Source organism: Leptinotarsa decemlineata, unplaced genomic scaffold, assembly GCF_025532065.1.
Source record: "Leptinotarsa decemlineata unplaced genomic scaffold, Ldec_3_MD MMD2_tig00026307_RagTag_RagTag, whole genome shotgun sequence".
NCBI classification, from domain to species: Eukaryota; Metazoa; Arthropoda; class Insecta; order Coleoptera; family Chrysomelidae; genus Leptinotarsa; species Leptinotarsa decemlineata.
The window spans coordinates 15753160-15768628 of NW_027412681.1; the positions used below are offsets into that span (position 1 = coordinate 15753160).

Sequence of the window (15469 nt, forward strand, 5' to 3'; positions counted from 1 at the left end):
TAATTGAAAAAATCAAAACATTTTCAATAATTACAATAAATAAAATGGCCACCTCCTTATTCTGGGAATCACTGATACTGTATTTTTCAATTTTGCACATTCTTTTCATGGGTCTCATTGGACTGTTCAATAATATTTCAATTTCAATTCATCAAAGGGTAACACCCTATTAAGTTCAACAGATTTTCATTATAAATTATATGAATACATCTAAGAATTTTAAGTCAGTTTCAACTCTACGACTACTTAGCTTCAGTATATCTGCCTCCCTACGAATATCTTCCAATGAATGAATGTCCGTGAAGGCATTTTTAACTTAAACGCCAAAAATATTCAATATTATATTCAATATTAACTGCATGACTTTTATGAGTGGGCGACCAAATGAAACTACAATAATCTAAGACTGACTTTACCTGAGTGAAATACAGCATCTGAATACCATTCAATATTCGAGAATTAGCCGGAAGTACGACTAATAGTATAGCCTAGCATTTTTGTAGCATTGTTTATAATATAATGATTATATAGGTACTTACCTAAGTCCATTTTTTGTCCATCACTACACCCAAATCGATTACAATATATATCAATAATAATAAATTTCATTTCCATTAATTTACGATCATTATAAATACATTGACCTCAAGTATTACCAGATGGCAAAGTAACTAGTTTTTGTAAAACTTTAGTTAAAAATCTCACAATGAATTTTTTTTTTTAAATAGGTACGTCTGTCTATTAGTAATTCGTCCAATTCACGTTTTGCACAAGCTCTCTCATTTCTCATTTCCGTGTTAGGAATCACACGTTAAAAAGTAAGACCTCGTTAATCCTTAGCTCGCACAAATTTTGATTTCTGAGGGTTGTCGTTCGTAGGGGAGCGACAGCTAGTTAACGGAGAAACAGATTTAAACAGAATTATGACATATTACAAAGTTTTATGAGATAACGAATGTACTTATATACATAATGTTATAGCACAAAACCAAAATAAAATTTAAAAAGTTCAGTATCACTGCCCCAGATTAATATTTGGTGTTCGTCGATAAGACGAAGGATAACTCATTAACTTCCACTAATCGAACGGTCAATATAAACAACAGATGAAAATTCCATTCACTCATTCCAATTTATAAAATCATCGCTATAAAAAATTCCTCTTGCCTCAATAGGAGAATCAGGTATCAAATAAATACATGTAACTTGAATATTAGTCAGAGAGGCTTGTTAACATACCCCATGTTGTTTAGAATTTATTGTGTCTTACTTTTTATTACTTGCATTCGTGATTCTCTCCTTATCAGCATTACCTGTGTTTTCTGTTGGGTTACTACTTTGATGTTTTATTGAGTAAGCTCTCAATTCAATATCATTAGTTTATCTTCCAGAAATTTGATTTTCTCTTGTAGAGATCCTTTTCGGCAATGAATAATTTTTTTCGGCCGAAATGTGTCTAAGTAGGTTATTTTCGTCTCTCAGGTAATCTTCATCCGTTGAATAAAAAACTTCATCAGATTGTTTATTCATTCTGTTTTTTTTTTGCTCGCCAACACTTTGGATGGAAATGTTCACTACATTTGATACACTTTACCTTGTTTACCACTTTTTGAATGTTCACTTTCTTCAGAAGCAGGTAACAGACACACTGTTTTGTCCGCCATCGTGAATTGTTCCCTTCACACAAACATATTTATACACATACTTATGAAGAATTTTCATTCGATAAATATTTTTTCAAATTAAATCGGAGTTTTTCTTTGATGAAATTTTTTTTTAAAGTATTTTTGTAGCTCATTGTAAAACCCGATACATTTGATAAATTGATGGATGTAGCCGTTACTACGTGGTAGGAGATCATAATGGAAAGAGAAATGAAAATTTCTATGTTTTCTACCACTTTTATTTGTAACTAACGCTACTGCAGTTTCGTCCTATATGGACATTCTCAAACTAATACAACAAACTAAAAATGATTCATTACATTCGCAAATGGTATATATTGGCGAATGTAATGAATCATTGTTAGTTCATTGTATTAGTTTGAGAATGTCTAGGTATATAGGACGAAACTGCAGTAACGTTATTCACAATTAAAAGTGGTAAAAAACATAGAAATTTTCATTTCTCTTTTTATCCCGATACATTTATTGTAAATCGAATTTAGCACAATATTTGTTTTCATTTTCATTACTTTCAGATTGTTTGAATATCTTGTCGAATGGATGTGTTGATCACTATGAACTCAAACTTTAAAAGTTTGAGTTCATTTTTGATCAAATGAATGAAGGTTCACAATTCGAATTTATGTAAGGATGATACATCTGTTTTTTTGGTTTACACAAGTTAATTGTATGCTCCTTGTATTTTAATTGAGTATGCACTCATTATTATACAATATATAATTTTATCTTGAAGTTTTTTTAACCATTGGTTTTGATAAAGATTTTGTTGCCATACAAAAAAAATCGAACTTTCTATGTATTTTTCCACTTTTAGTTGTAACTAACGTTACTGCAGTAGTTTCGTCCTATAAGGACATTTTCAAACTTATACATTCATTAAACGTTTAATGTATGAGTTTGTTACAAATAAAAGTGGTAAAAAACATAGAAACTTTCAATTCTCATTTTTCATGATGATTTCTTACCACGTAGTGACTACATCCATCAATTTTATGAATTAATCAACCGCATTGTGCAAAAATAACATCTATATTGAAATCTTCATGATTTGTCAAATATATCATTGTTAAAAGCCCAGTCTACACAAAATGAAACACTGAGAGGAACCTCATCTCATTGACAATAATTTTCCCAACTTTACAGCATGATTCACTTTTCCTGCAGGGTCTTTCATGAGCAATGTTGTAGAGGTCCCATTGTTACGTTCTTGATGAGAAAATTCGCTGGCCAAATTTATACTGATTTTTTTTCTCAGAGTCCATTTGTAGAATGCTTTGAACAGAGATATTATATCTCTTGACCCATAATCATTATGATTCTCATTAGGTTTTTCAAACATAGAGTTTGTTTTTTTTTGATTGGGTGAAGCAATAAAAAAAATGCTTTGCCTTTAAGATTATTAGATTGGTAAAAAACGACCTGTTTCATTTATAAATATTTATTTGAAAATGGTTGGTTGATGAATTATATATTCATTAAATAGCTGGATTTAAATATTCATTCAATTCAGAAAACCCTATGAAAAACCTATGAAAAATAAATAAAAATAAACAATGGTATAAAGGTTATAAAAGTACTTTGGTTGTAAAATTACCTTATGAGTTCATTCCTTTTTATAAATTGAAAAAACTCATATTTTGAAATGTAACAATTACCTAAAATGTACATCAATTTTAAAATGATTATGAAGATAATGATCATGATTTATATAAAATGAAATATGGATGAGGCATTGTGAAAAGAATGTCTTATTCTCGAGAAATTAGCATTTCAAATGATTTAAATTTATGATGTGAGTATTTTCCAATGTTCATTAAAAGAGGCAAAAATGACAAAAAATAAGACATTCTTTCAACATAAGATATAAAAAATATAACAAAATTTCACAATGCTCAGCAAAGTGCCAATAACCTTCTTCTCAATTTTCTTCTAGTTTAAAAAAAGAGAAATAGATTATGTTTTAAAAAATTGATAATAAAACCTAACAGGATTATAAGACACTTATTCAAGGCATCTCAATAAAAAATCGCCATCTTGCTCTCAAGCTTCAGGATCCCACTGCACTGTATACAATCTGTAGTCACATAAAGTTCCCTGTGCAACAGAATCCTTCACCCATTCATAGGCTAAATGTTTTGCACTGTAGGGACATTTTATATCTGGTTCTCGAATGATGTTGTGGTAATGTATCACATGGGAGGCTTCCTTCCATTGATCCTCCGAAAGTACTATACCACCATAGGTAGTGATATACCTGTAACAAACTCTTCGATTAGTGAGATGAAATAAAACCAAAATACTTTTCAAAGATCTGCTTTGGAGCCTGCATATACGAAATATTTGAGCAATACTCCTCAACACCATAAAGTATTTTAAAGATTTCCTGACCAATACTCAAATTATTTAAAAGCTGATGACAGTGTCAGATAAAACTTTTGTTATTTACTCAAAATAACTCAGTACCCATAATAAACAAAACTTTATTGATGAGGTAATTGTATAAGGACTTCATTAGTACACTAATTATTTGCTGCAATAATGGCGAAAGTTTTGAAATGGAGTAAAAACTAAAAAACAGTGAACACTGCTTAAAAATTTAATGATTCCTTACATCAAAATATTAAGGTATTGAAACAGCAGAGAAAGGGCAAGTCAATTTCGTTTCCTTTTTTTCAATAAGATACATACTACTACTACATACATTCCAAATGCTCAAAAATTATTTCCGAAAAATTAACTCACCCTCTTCCTCTCGAAACGACATTAACAGTGTTTACAATTAATGCCGCAGTTTCAGACCGAACCTTCATTAGCAACTGAAGACTTTTTGGATAAATGGAAGAACAGTTATATTTCACAACTCAATGAACTAGGTTTTCACAATAGGGTTTCTCTAGCCTGGATAACTGGATGCGAAGCTGTATCCAAGGTCATGATAGGCCCAGAACCCTTCTGTGGGCTGGCAAAGACAAACAACAAGACATCTATCAATTCGTGGATGAAAGCGAAATCGCTTAATTGGTGGAAAAAGCTTTCAGACATGAGGCTGGCAAAAAAGTTCATAAAGGAACCCTAGCCCAAATTCACGGAAGACCTGCTAAATCACAACCAACTGGCGGAAGTAACTCCATGCAGGTTATGTCAGGAGGAAGCAGAAACCGCACTACAAGTGATAAGTGAATTTGAAGCGTTATCAAGGCTAAGACATAGGAGATGCAGGAATGAGCCAGCAAAACAGCCAGCTAGAATTGTGGATTGTTCTCAAATATTTATTACAGTAACATACTTTGATAGCTACTTTGAACTTCAGTAAGATATGAATCTATTGAGTAATTCAATTTCAAAACGAATTGATTCTTCCGTTACAAACATTACAAAGGAAGTTATCATAAATGATATATAAATTTTTAAATTATATATCATTTATGATGTAAATTAATTGTGTTTGTCTTTAACTTCCCGAAGTTATTTTTTTGGTCTCTACACCTATATAAATATGTTGTGTCCACATTTAAATCATCCTGCCGCCTAACCTCACATACACTGTAAGTTGTGTTTTGACTAATCTCTTTTAACATATCTAATCTGTTCTCTTTTTTATATTGTAGTATCCCTAATGAGGATAATAAAGATTATCGAAAGCTTGGAATCTGTGTTTAAGAGCACACTGTTTTGGCCTGCTGCACACCCAAATATTGTTTCACTCATTTCCTAACTAGTCAGTGGTATATATAATGGGATAACGGATATATTGTTAGGAGAGATAAAAACAAAGGTTATGGCTTTGGAAGATTCCCACATTTTTTTTTGGATAAAGATGGAGAGGAAGAAAACCAAAACCTATCTTTCCCAATAAAAAAATATTATTTTAAATTTTCCATTTTCAACACTTCTATTGATAGGCTTATGGATACTTTAAAAATAATAGGCTACAATTATTTCTACAAGGCAAGTAGATAACAAAAAAGTCAGTTCCTAATTTTGCAAAGCAAATCTGAATAAATAACCTAATTCTTGAATCATTTAATACAAGAAACAAAAAATTCTTGACCATTTCTCATCACATGTCGTTAATATCAAATTACTATAGTAGAAAATATCTCAGTGAAACATTTCAACGCCTTTAACAGAAGTGTATTATAAGAATTTTCAAATGATTTCTATCTTATACTTATGATACTTCAATCACACATTATGCATAGATAACTGTTTTTATAACATTTTATCCTTCCTGTTCCAAGTAACTCTGCAAAATATTGTTATTTTTGTTATAAACTTGGTTATTATTTTTCAGGTCTTCATGTAAAATTATATGTGCTAGCTTACCACATTCTTTTGGCAACCTTAAATGTAATAACACAAATCTTGGACTGTTAAGTTACTAATGTTTTTGATCTGCAGAGTTTAGATATTTTAAGAATTAAATAACCTTGCATGTTTCCAAGATGTGATTTTCTTACCTTGCCACATCCGAGTATTCGTCTCTCTTAAGATTATCCTCCAACAGTGCTTTGATACCTGTGAAGTAATCTGGAATAGGGTTTGCAATATCAATGCTACTTTCTTTCTTCATTTTTTCACTTGCTTTCGGTGACCTTTTTTTAGGTTTGTTACTAAATTCAATGTTATCATTCTGTTTTTCATCTACTATTGAGTTGAGTCTATCAGAATCGTTAGTTTTCTTCTTCTTCTTCTTTGATGTTGAAGGTGACTCATCATCACCATCATCAAAATTAACTTGTTTTTCTTTTTTTCTCTTTTTTGGCGGACTCTCGCACTTTTGTAAATTTTCTTCTTTGTCATTCCTCTCAGCATTATCGATTCCCTTCATTAGTAAGCTAACATCGGTTTGTTCTTTAGATGTCTTAAAAAGCTTTTGTAATTGAGGAAGATTTGTAGCCGTTTCCCAGTTTTTATCATCTCTTATCCTTGTCACCCTCGGAAATCTGATAGAAATTCCATCTGCAGTATGTACATCATGCTGAGTAAATTCTGCTCCTGTTATCTCCCAAACTGGCTGTTTCTTGGGATCCCGTGCAACAAAATCGGGAATCATGGTTTTTGTACAGCTCAACCAATTCGGAACTTTGGAACTGTCTTGACTGATTTTCACCATGTCAAGTTCATCCTGCAGTTTTTCCAGTGTTTTATCGTCATGACCAGTGTGCACTTTAGTTACAGTACAAAATTTTCCGCTTTCAGGATTGAAACAGCCCATAAGAAAAACGGACATCATCCCTCCTTTTTTGCCAGTACCATACCAAGCTCCGAGGACCATCAAATCTGCACTATCTGCCATTGCACCACCGAAAAGATAATCCTTTTTCACTTTCAACCAGTGCCTTTTACCAGGTTCATAAATGCTTTGGATATCTTTCAAAACTAAACCTTCCAATCCTAGTTTCAGGACTTTAGCTATCATTCTCGAAAGATCCTCAGGTTTATGAATCTCCTCCATTTCGGAAAAAACAATATGGTTTGGTATTTCTTTCATATTTTCCTGCAGTATCTTTCTCCTTTGTTTGATTGGTTTTTGAATCAGGCTTTCTCCATTGTAGTAAATGCAATCAAACACAAATAAACAGACACTAGCATTTTTGAACTCTGCTTTTTTATGCACGCCTAGGGTGCCGAAAGGCAGAGGCTTTCCAGTTTCTGTATCCATCATCAGTATTTCACTGTCCAAAATGAGATCTTTTGCATGTGGAAAAGCTTTGGGAATGTAATCTTTGAAATGTTGAATTTTGTGAGGCATTACAGGCTTCAGTGCCCTGGAATAATATTTGAATTCTGAGCCTTGCTTGTGTACTTGAACTCGTTCCCCATCATACTTAATTTCTGAGTACATTCCGTTAGGGCACTTCTTCATTGCTTGCTCCACAGACTTACAAGCCTCTGCCAACATAGGCAGCACTGGGGTCATCACCGTAACTCCAACATTCTTCTTTTTTTTTTGACTCGCATGTTCACCTAAACATTTTGTTATAACAGTCTCTAAATCTCTGGATGTTTGATAGGCCTCATAAGCATCCGTGTGTACTCCATCGAGGATGTGTTTGGCCCCAGCTCCCATTCGTAAATCACCTGACGATAATTTTTTTATTAATGTATTTGCAGACGATACTTCATAATATAATATTATGTTAGTAAGTGATAGAATAAACTGTGTGGTTGAGTAGTTTTTCTCCAGATATTTGATAAAATTATGTCATTAAAATCGTTATTTGTACTTATTTCTCAATAAACCCATTATCAAATTTAGTGCAACAAAATCATCTGCAGACTCCAAAATAGTGTATTACGATCAATTATTCACCACCTTCATAAAAAGTAAACTCGGACGCAAAAAAAACAAGAGATGAAATTCTATCAAGAGGATTGTCCATGGAACAAGTCTGACTACTCTTAAGAGTAGCCCAATTTCTACGGCAGAAAATTTCAAAATTCAAAAATTATCTCGTTGATATGAACTCTGACAAAAACTCAGGATTCGTTCCAAATGTTGTTATGGCAAAGAATGCCTAAATTTTGGTTGTGTAAAAAACTTTAGCACGTTTCACTATATCTGTGTGGACAGGATGAAACACATTACAATGGGGGGTCCAAAAATACTATGCTCCAAAGAATGTGTAATAATAAACAAGGTGAAGACCTACTTAAAAAAGGGAAGACAATAATTAAACTTAAGAAGGATATTGCTGAAAATTTTAATGGAATAGAAAAACTAGATGCTGACTGGGAAGATATAGAGAATCACCTACAAGAAATTAATATGTTAATGACAGTAAAGAAAACAATGTCTACACATAAGAAGTCTGAAAAGGGCTTAAAACTATTTTCAAGATGAAGCTGCCAGCTTGGAGGAAGATTTTATAAAAAAAAATAAACATGCCTCAAATGTTGCATATGTACAGGATTGTAGATTGTCATTCATATATTCATAAAGAATAGAATAGGAGCAACTCTTTCACTTGATAATTGTACTATTTTGGAGATTTATTTTACTGTACTTGATGCTAGTTTACTGTTTGTTCAATTTAATGGCCATAAACTGGGAGCATGCTTCAGATACTACTAATATATGTGTTAGCACTTTCAATTGTAGGGAATTTCCAGTGAAATTATAGTTATCATTAAGACTAGGAAAACTGATACGAGATTTTTGAGAAAGAAAGGTTTTGATTTTCTACTTCTCAATAAGGCAAGTGTCTGAAACATTGAATGTCCACCCTTGAGGATGGCAGTGTTCCATGTAAGTGAAATTTTCCCTCTTTCATATACTACTCTGTGTAGAAATCCTGTAAATGATATCTGGTTCAATTAGCCAATTAGTGTATATGGTGAATGATCTTTCAGGTCAGATGGTAAACTCAGAAAACCTGATTCGGTCCACAGGGGGGCAGGAACAAAGTATATGGTCTGCTGCTTCATCATTTTCCAAACAGAGGCGACACAAACTGTCTTCCGACAGTCGGAGTCTCTACATATGAAGATTCAGACGACAGTGGCCTGTGAGAAGGCCTGTTAGAAATCGTAGTTCATCCCTACTGTAGTCCAACAGCTGTTTGGTTTCAAACTTCAAAGGGTGAATGAACGCCTTGGAGTGAGCCAATCCTCGAAGATTTTGTCAGAAGTCTTTAAATCTTCTTGCCATTCAGGTGTTCAGTATTTGTTTGACAAAACCTAAAGTGATGTCAAAGACAGGTTCTAGTCCGATGAAGCTGCTTGCAGCACTCTCCTTTGCAAAGGAGTCAGTAGCCTCATTGCCTTCCAGGCCAGTGTGGCCAGGAATCCAGATCAGAGACAATTTGTTAAGTCTTCCTATTGAGGAGAGTCGTTTTTGGCAATTTGCTACCAATTTAGACATTGCTCGGTAGGAGCCAAGAGCTCTCAACACCGCTTGACTGTCCGAGAAAATTTGTATTGACTTGTGGGTGAGGGTTGGATTGTACCAATCTCTCCGCACACAATTCAGTCGCATAGATTTCCCCTTGAAATACAGTCACATAGGTCCCTAGGCAGGTTGATATATCTGTCCTAGGTCTGCAACTGAAAACACTTGTACCAGAACCTGGAAGATTGGTTTGTACAATTGGTGATGTGCACAAATCTATATGTACTCCATCTAGCCTCTCTCTCCAGAAAAATATGGAGAGGAAGTAGATCTAGAAGGATCTCCGTGGCCACTGACGGTGTGGTACTGATGGCACCATAGATAGCCAGACAAGGTTTTTTTTTCCAGAAATAGAAGCCAAAACCTTTCTTTCCCAAGAATTAATCTCTCTGAAAAATTTACTCCTTTCAATTAAAACTCGAAATGTGATTTTACATATTTCAATATCTAATAAATGTATTTACTTGTAAGGGTCAAAATTCTGACATTTTGGAAGATGAGTTTACAGCTTGTCCTTCCGTTCCCAGCTATATTCCTTTTGATTCCTTATTGAATTTTCGTTTTTCTAGAATGAGCACTAGATGCTCTCCATGTTAAATTGCGCAAGAAATGATACTATAAAGGTTTGCATAATAATAAGTTAATGATGGTGATTTGTAACATTCCAGCATAGTTGTTAAGTGCAATATATTGTAGCTATTTTCTACATATCATATCCACATGCTTGTTCCATCTGAGATTTTCTGCCAGTGTCGAGCTCAAAAATTTTGTATCATCTTGTTGAATTGATCCATCAATAGACATTACCAATAGACATTATGAAATGTAGTTTTTGTGAATAAACTGTATTTAAAAATATTTGTATATTAGAGTTTCCTACTTCAAATAAAGACTATTATCATTTACCTTTAATTAAACGTATAACGGTTTTCAGGTCATTAGAAGTACATTTTGGTACAAATGACCTAAAATGTTCCATTTGATCATCTTCTTTGGTCAACTTGGAGAGTTTGTTAAGGAAATTGTCTACTTCTTTAACTTTCAATAAACTTTTCTTTGCAGGTTTAGTTTTGTGACTATCTTCGAAGTAGTTCTGGATTGTTTCACCAATATCACCCTGTTCTAGATGTTCTAACATTTCATTTTGATCCTGAACGAATATTTTACTGAACAATTTTATTAGCTGCTTGCTTTGGAGATTATATACCCTTTTGACAACACCTGGAAGTAGTAATCGACACCAAAGAACAATGTTGTCTTTGAAGCCAGATCCATCAGATCCTTCTGTAAATATTTTTTTTACACAATTTGTTTTGTCTATATAACTACTGGTATTGGTAATATCAGCTACCAAACGTCTGAACTGCTTGAAAAGTTGATCTTTTGAAGTTTTCTCTGTAGGTGAACTATTGGCAGAGTCAGTTGTGCCAGGTGATTCATTTTTTTTATCGACCTTGTCCAAATTTTTTTTTTGTTTAGGACTTTGTTGGGTCACTTGGGGTGATTTTTTTTTAGTAGGTGATTTGTTAGGTTTGGCACCAAATTTATTTTGGAATGCCTTGTCACATTCTTTAATTTTATCGATAATAATATTCTGGTCATCTTCACAAAGTTTGTCCCAACCATCAATATCTTCAGGCTCCTCTATTCGCTTTGTAGTTTGTCGCTGTTTAAGAAAGGCTTCAAAAAGGCAATTTAGATGATGCCAAGCTTTCATTTTTCCTGATCCGAATGGGTTGTGAACCAACTTTGCTATCCTCAATTCTCCTTGAAGACATTTCTGTTTACATATTTTACACACTGCTCTACCCTGTTTTGCTATTTCAGCAGCAAAGGGTTTGTCTTCTACATTTTCTTCTTCGTCAGACATTTCATAAGAAAATTATCAAAAATTACTTTGAATTTTCGTTTTGAATTAACATTCAAAAAAATTAATTTTCCTAGTGGGTCAGAAAATTAACCTAAAACTTTGACGTTTTTGACAAATTTTTTTATGGGGTACGGTACGATGGCACAGAACACCCTAACTACTAACTAACTACTACCACAGATACTGTGCTACTACCCTAACTAGTTAGGGTGTTCTGTGGCAATGGTACGAATCTCAGAATAAAACAGAATTTGACGTTGCGTTACGTCAGTTGTCAGTTTCTGCTTCACTTTGATCGTTATAGTTTATAAAACATTTTAAGAAATGCGTTGTAAGGATGTATAAAATAAAGCTATATGCACAAATTCGATTTCAATTGAGGTTAGAGAAAATTAAAGAGTTTGTTTTCATTATTGAATTTGACATCTCACATAAATTGAATCATTTTATTCCGGCGAATCTTATTATTAATGACGTCACTACGAATCGTTATTGAATACACGTTCGAATACGATTAAACGCCAGAAAACACATCAATTCTTGAGTCAGAGGAAGTTATTTCCCATAGAAAGTGACTTCATATTCATATCTGCAATTATCAATACATGCCCTAGAATGTCAAATTACGTCATTTTGACGTCACTTTCTAGTGGTTACATGGATCCATGACTCAAGAATTGAAGCCTTCATAGCGGCATAGCGATCTCATGAGAAGCTAGAGAAAGAAGATCCATCACGCCAAGGCCCCGAATTACCGCAAGAAGGTTTTCTACGTGAAGAGAAGACCTGTATTTCGAAGGTACCTTTAGTAACACTGACAAGACTCAGAGCCTCCGTGTCTAGTCCAAGTCGGAGCTTTCTGAGTCAAACATTGTTTCGAAACAGATACACACACCCTAGGATAAGGCGTCATTTGGGACACGGGTAACACCTTACCCGTAAGCAGTATTTTAACGTCCCCCCTGCACGACGATTGATACCCAGATACTTTGAGTTTTGAACACACCTGATAGATATTATAGTTTTGTTGATATTCAAACATGGGAAATAATTATAGTCATTTGTTGAAGCACATCAAACCATTTTTTGGCAGAAGAGATGACATCCCACGAATTTTCTCCGAAGGTGATCGCCGCGAGCTGTGATAGTTGCCCGGATACCAAGTGATAACAGATCATTAATAAAGATGATGAACAAAATCGGGTCCCTGGCGGTGCTTCAGAGCACTCTATAGGTCACATCAATAATGTTCTTGCTCGCATACCATTGATCCCGACCAATTAAATAACTTCTTTCTTACTAATATAAGAACATACGCTGTCACGTCACGATAAAAAAACAAATTCCGGGCTGGTGTGCCGTGGTCAACTGGAAATAGAGATGGGTAGGTATTCGAAGAATGGTAGTTAGGAGCCCGATTTTATGATACCGTACCGTCTAGGTTAGGCGTTCAGAACTAGACTAATTTTAGATTTTACTCGAATCTCATTCTTACTTAATAGGTATAGGTGTTCATGTTCAACTACGTTTTTTCTTCTAATTTGACCTTTTCTCCCGCCGACGATTAAGATTATATCGATGTTCTCTCCCCGTAAAGGTTTAGAATGTCACCAGTAGATGGCAAATGAGATTTTGCGGAAACGTCGGGTGAGGACCAAAACACAGAACGCGCATCAGAACCCCAAAAAAAAACAGTTTATCATACTTTATCCTTTAGAATCTTCGAGTGAACATTTTAAACCTTTACGAGGAGAAAAGGTCAAACAAGAAGAAGAAACTCAGGTAAACATCAAAACCTATACCACATATACCTAGTAAGAATGAGATTCAATTAAAATCAGTCTAGTTCCGAACGCCAACCATCATCAGTAGATGGTGTTCGGAACTTTTTACAATGTGAAGTAGATGGTGGATTGAGGATGTCAATCAATATATATGTCAAAGAGGTTATCGAATTGTAGATGATCAAATGTAGCTGATGCCGTTGTAGGGATGACTCCAGATCGATATATATATATATATATATATATCTATATATATATATATATATATATATATATACAGTGTGACCCATTTAAAATGGAACCACCCCTGTAGAATGTGCATTTTTCAATCAATCTCAATTTTTTTTTATTGAAATATTAAGCATGAAAAACTGTATCTTGACACTAACTTTCACAATTTTAGTTTCATTTCCAAGGCACTCTATGGTTTTTTTTGTTTGTCAAAAACGGCAAAAGTTTATTAGGCAATTTTTGTTTTCAAATTTGACTACACCACTGGATTCGTAGTCGTTATAAATCAAAACTGTCAAATTTTCATTAAAAAATATTTGTTAACAACGAAGTTACAACAACTTCAATTTTGGAAACAAAGTATTTGTTTGTAATTTTTATTCAGATTATAGACATATTTGAGATCTGACAACACTGTCATCACCAAGTAGAACACCAGTGAATTTGTACAGTGAAAATCCGAAGTCAACAGCTCAATGCGTTCTACAGTTATAACTCCTGAAAATATGGTAATGTGAGAGATTTGTGGTGCAAGCGTTTTGTAATAAAAATCTGACTACGCCACTGGATTTGTGGATAATATTCCCTTAAAATCATTCATTTGAGTGTAGGTTACGAGAAGTGAAAATTAAAATAAAAATTGAATAATTGAATAACAGAAAATTAAAAGTTCATTTTCAAGTTACGCAGTAGTAGACCAAGTTCAGAATCTCATGTCATGGGATCTCCCAATTGCGCTTTTACCAAATCTTGATAGAATCTTGAAGTATTAATGGTCATACTTGTAAGCTTTTTGGAAGTTTCCCAATAATAAATAATACTACTTTTGTAACAGCGCACCTGGAAAATCACATTTTATGAGATTCTGAACTTACTCTACCTTCTTCTATAGCTGATGAAAACAAAATGTATACAAACAAGTTTCAAAGTATTTATTCAACAATTAATTGCCATTAAGAAAAAACTGATACTAAAATAAACATTGATTTAAAAGTAAACATTCAAATTTTTGTGGCTTCTACCAAACCTCCATTAAGTTCAATACATTTATCGTATCTCTTCCGAATATTGTTTACACTATTTCTTATTTGTTGAACTGTAATTTCGGCACAAGCTTGTCGTATCCTTTGCATGAGTTCGGCTCGATTCGTTGGTCTTGTTCTGTATACTTTTTGTGTCAGAATACCCCACAGAAAAAAGTCTAATATTGTTAGATCAGGCGATCTAGGTGGCCATTCAATTAAGTCACTACCTCGTCCTATCCAATGATTTGGAAACTGGTTATTTAGCCACTCTTTAACAATCCTCGAATTGTGCACGGAACAGCCGTCGAGCTGAAAATATAAATTTACTTGTTCCGCAAGAGGCATTTCATCTATTTCGTCCGATAATTGGTTATTTAGAAATTCCAAAAAATTTTGCCCGTTTATGTTTCCATCAAAAAAATATGGACCTATTATTCTATTTTGTACTATACCACACCAAACGTTAACTTTTTCGGAATATTGACTTTTACAATTTATGATCCAGTGCGGATTTTCCGTAGCCCAATACCGAGCATTTTGCGATGAAACTACCCCATTGGTGCTGAAAGAAGCTTCATCACTAAACATTATGCAGTTTAAAAAAATTCTTGTATTCAGGTACTCGCCTTGTGCCCACAAACAAAATTCCATACGTTTCACTTCATCACCTGCCTTTAAAGAGTGAAGAAATTTAGGTTTAAATGCTCTCATTTTGTTTTGTTTAAGACATCGTCGAATAGTCTCTCTCGGTAAGTTTAAATCCAAACTGGCGACTCGTAAACTTCTGTTTGGGTGGTTTCTAAAATAATCTAAAACAGCACCTTCGTTTAAATTTCTTCTTCGGTGATTATTTTTTAAAATATGTTTGCTGACTGCACCGGTTTCTTTAAATGTTTTGTTAATTTTACTGACGGTGCTTCTGTCAATGGGAAGTCGATTTGGATGTCTGTGATTAAATATCCTAGCTGCTTCTCTTTCAC

At 33.7% G+C, this 15469-nt stretch overlaps 1 protein-coding gene across 1 annotated transcript; it reads right to left on the minus strand.

The window, feature by feature from the left end:
* Window positions 1-3672: 3672 nt before the first annotated feature.
* DNAlig3 (DNA ligase 3) lies at window positions 3673-11608 on the minus strand. The gene is made up of 3 exons (XM_023168224.2): window positions 10486-11608; window positions 6146-7769; window positions 3673-3939 (listed from the first exon to the last, which is right to left on the minus strand). Exons 1-3 carry the CDS (start codon window positions 11447-11449, stop codon window positions 3726-3728), a joined length of 2802 nt encoding a protein of 933 aa, XP_023023992.2. The 5' UTR covers window positions 11450-11608; the 3' UTR covers window positions 3673-3725.
* Between the last annotated feature and the right edge of the window lie 3861 nt (window positions 11609-15469).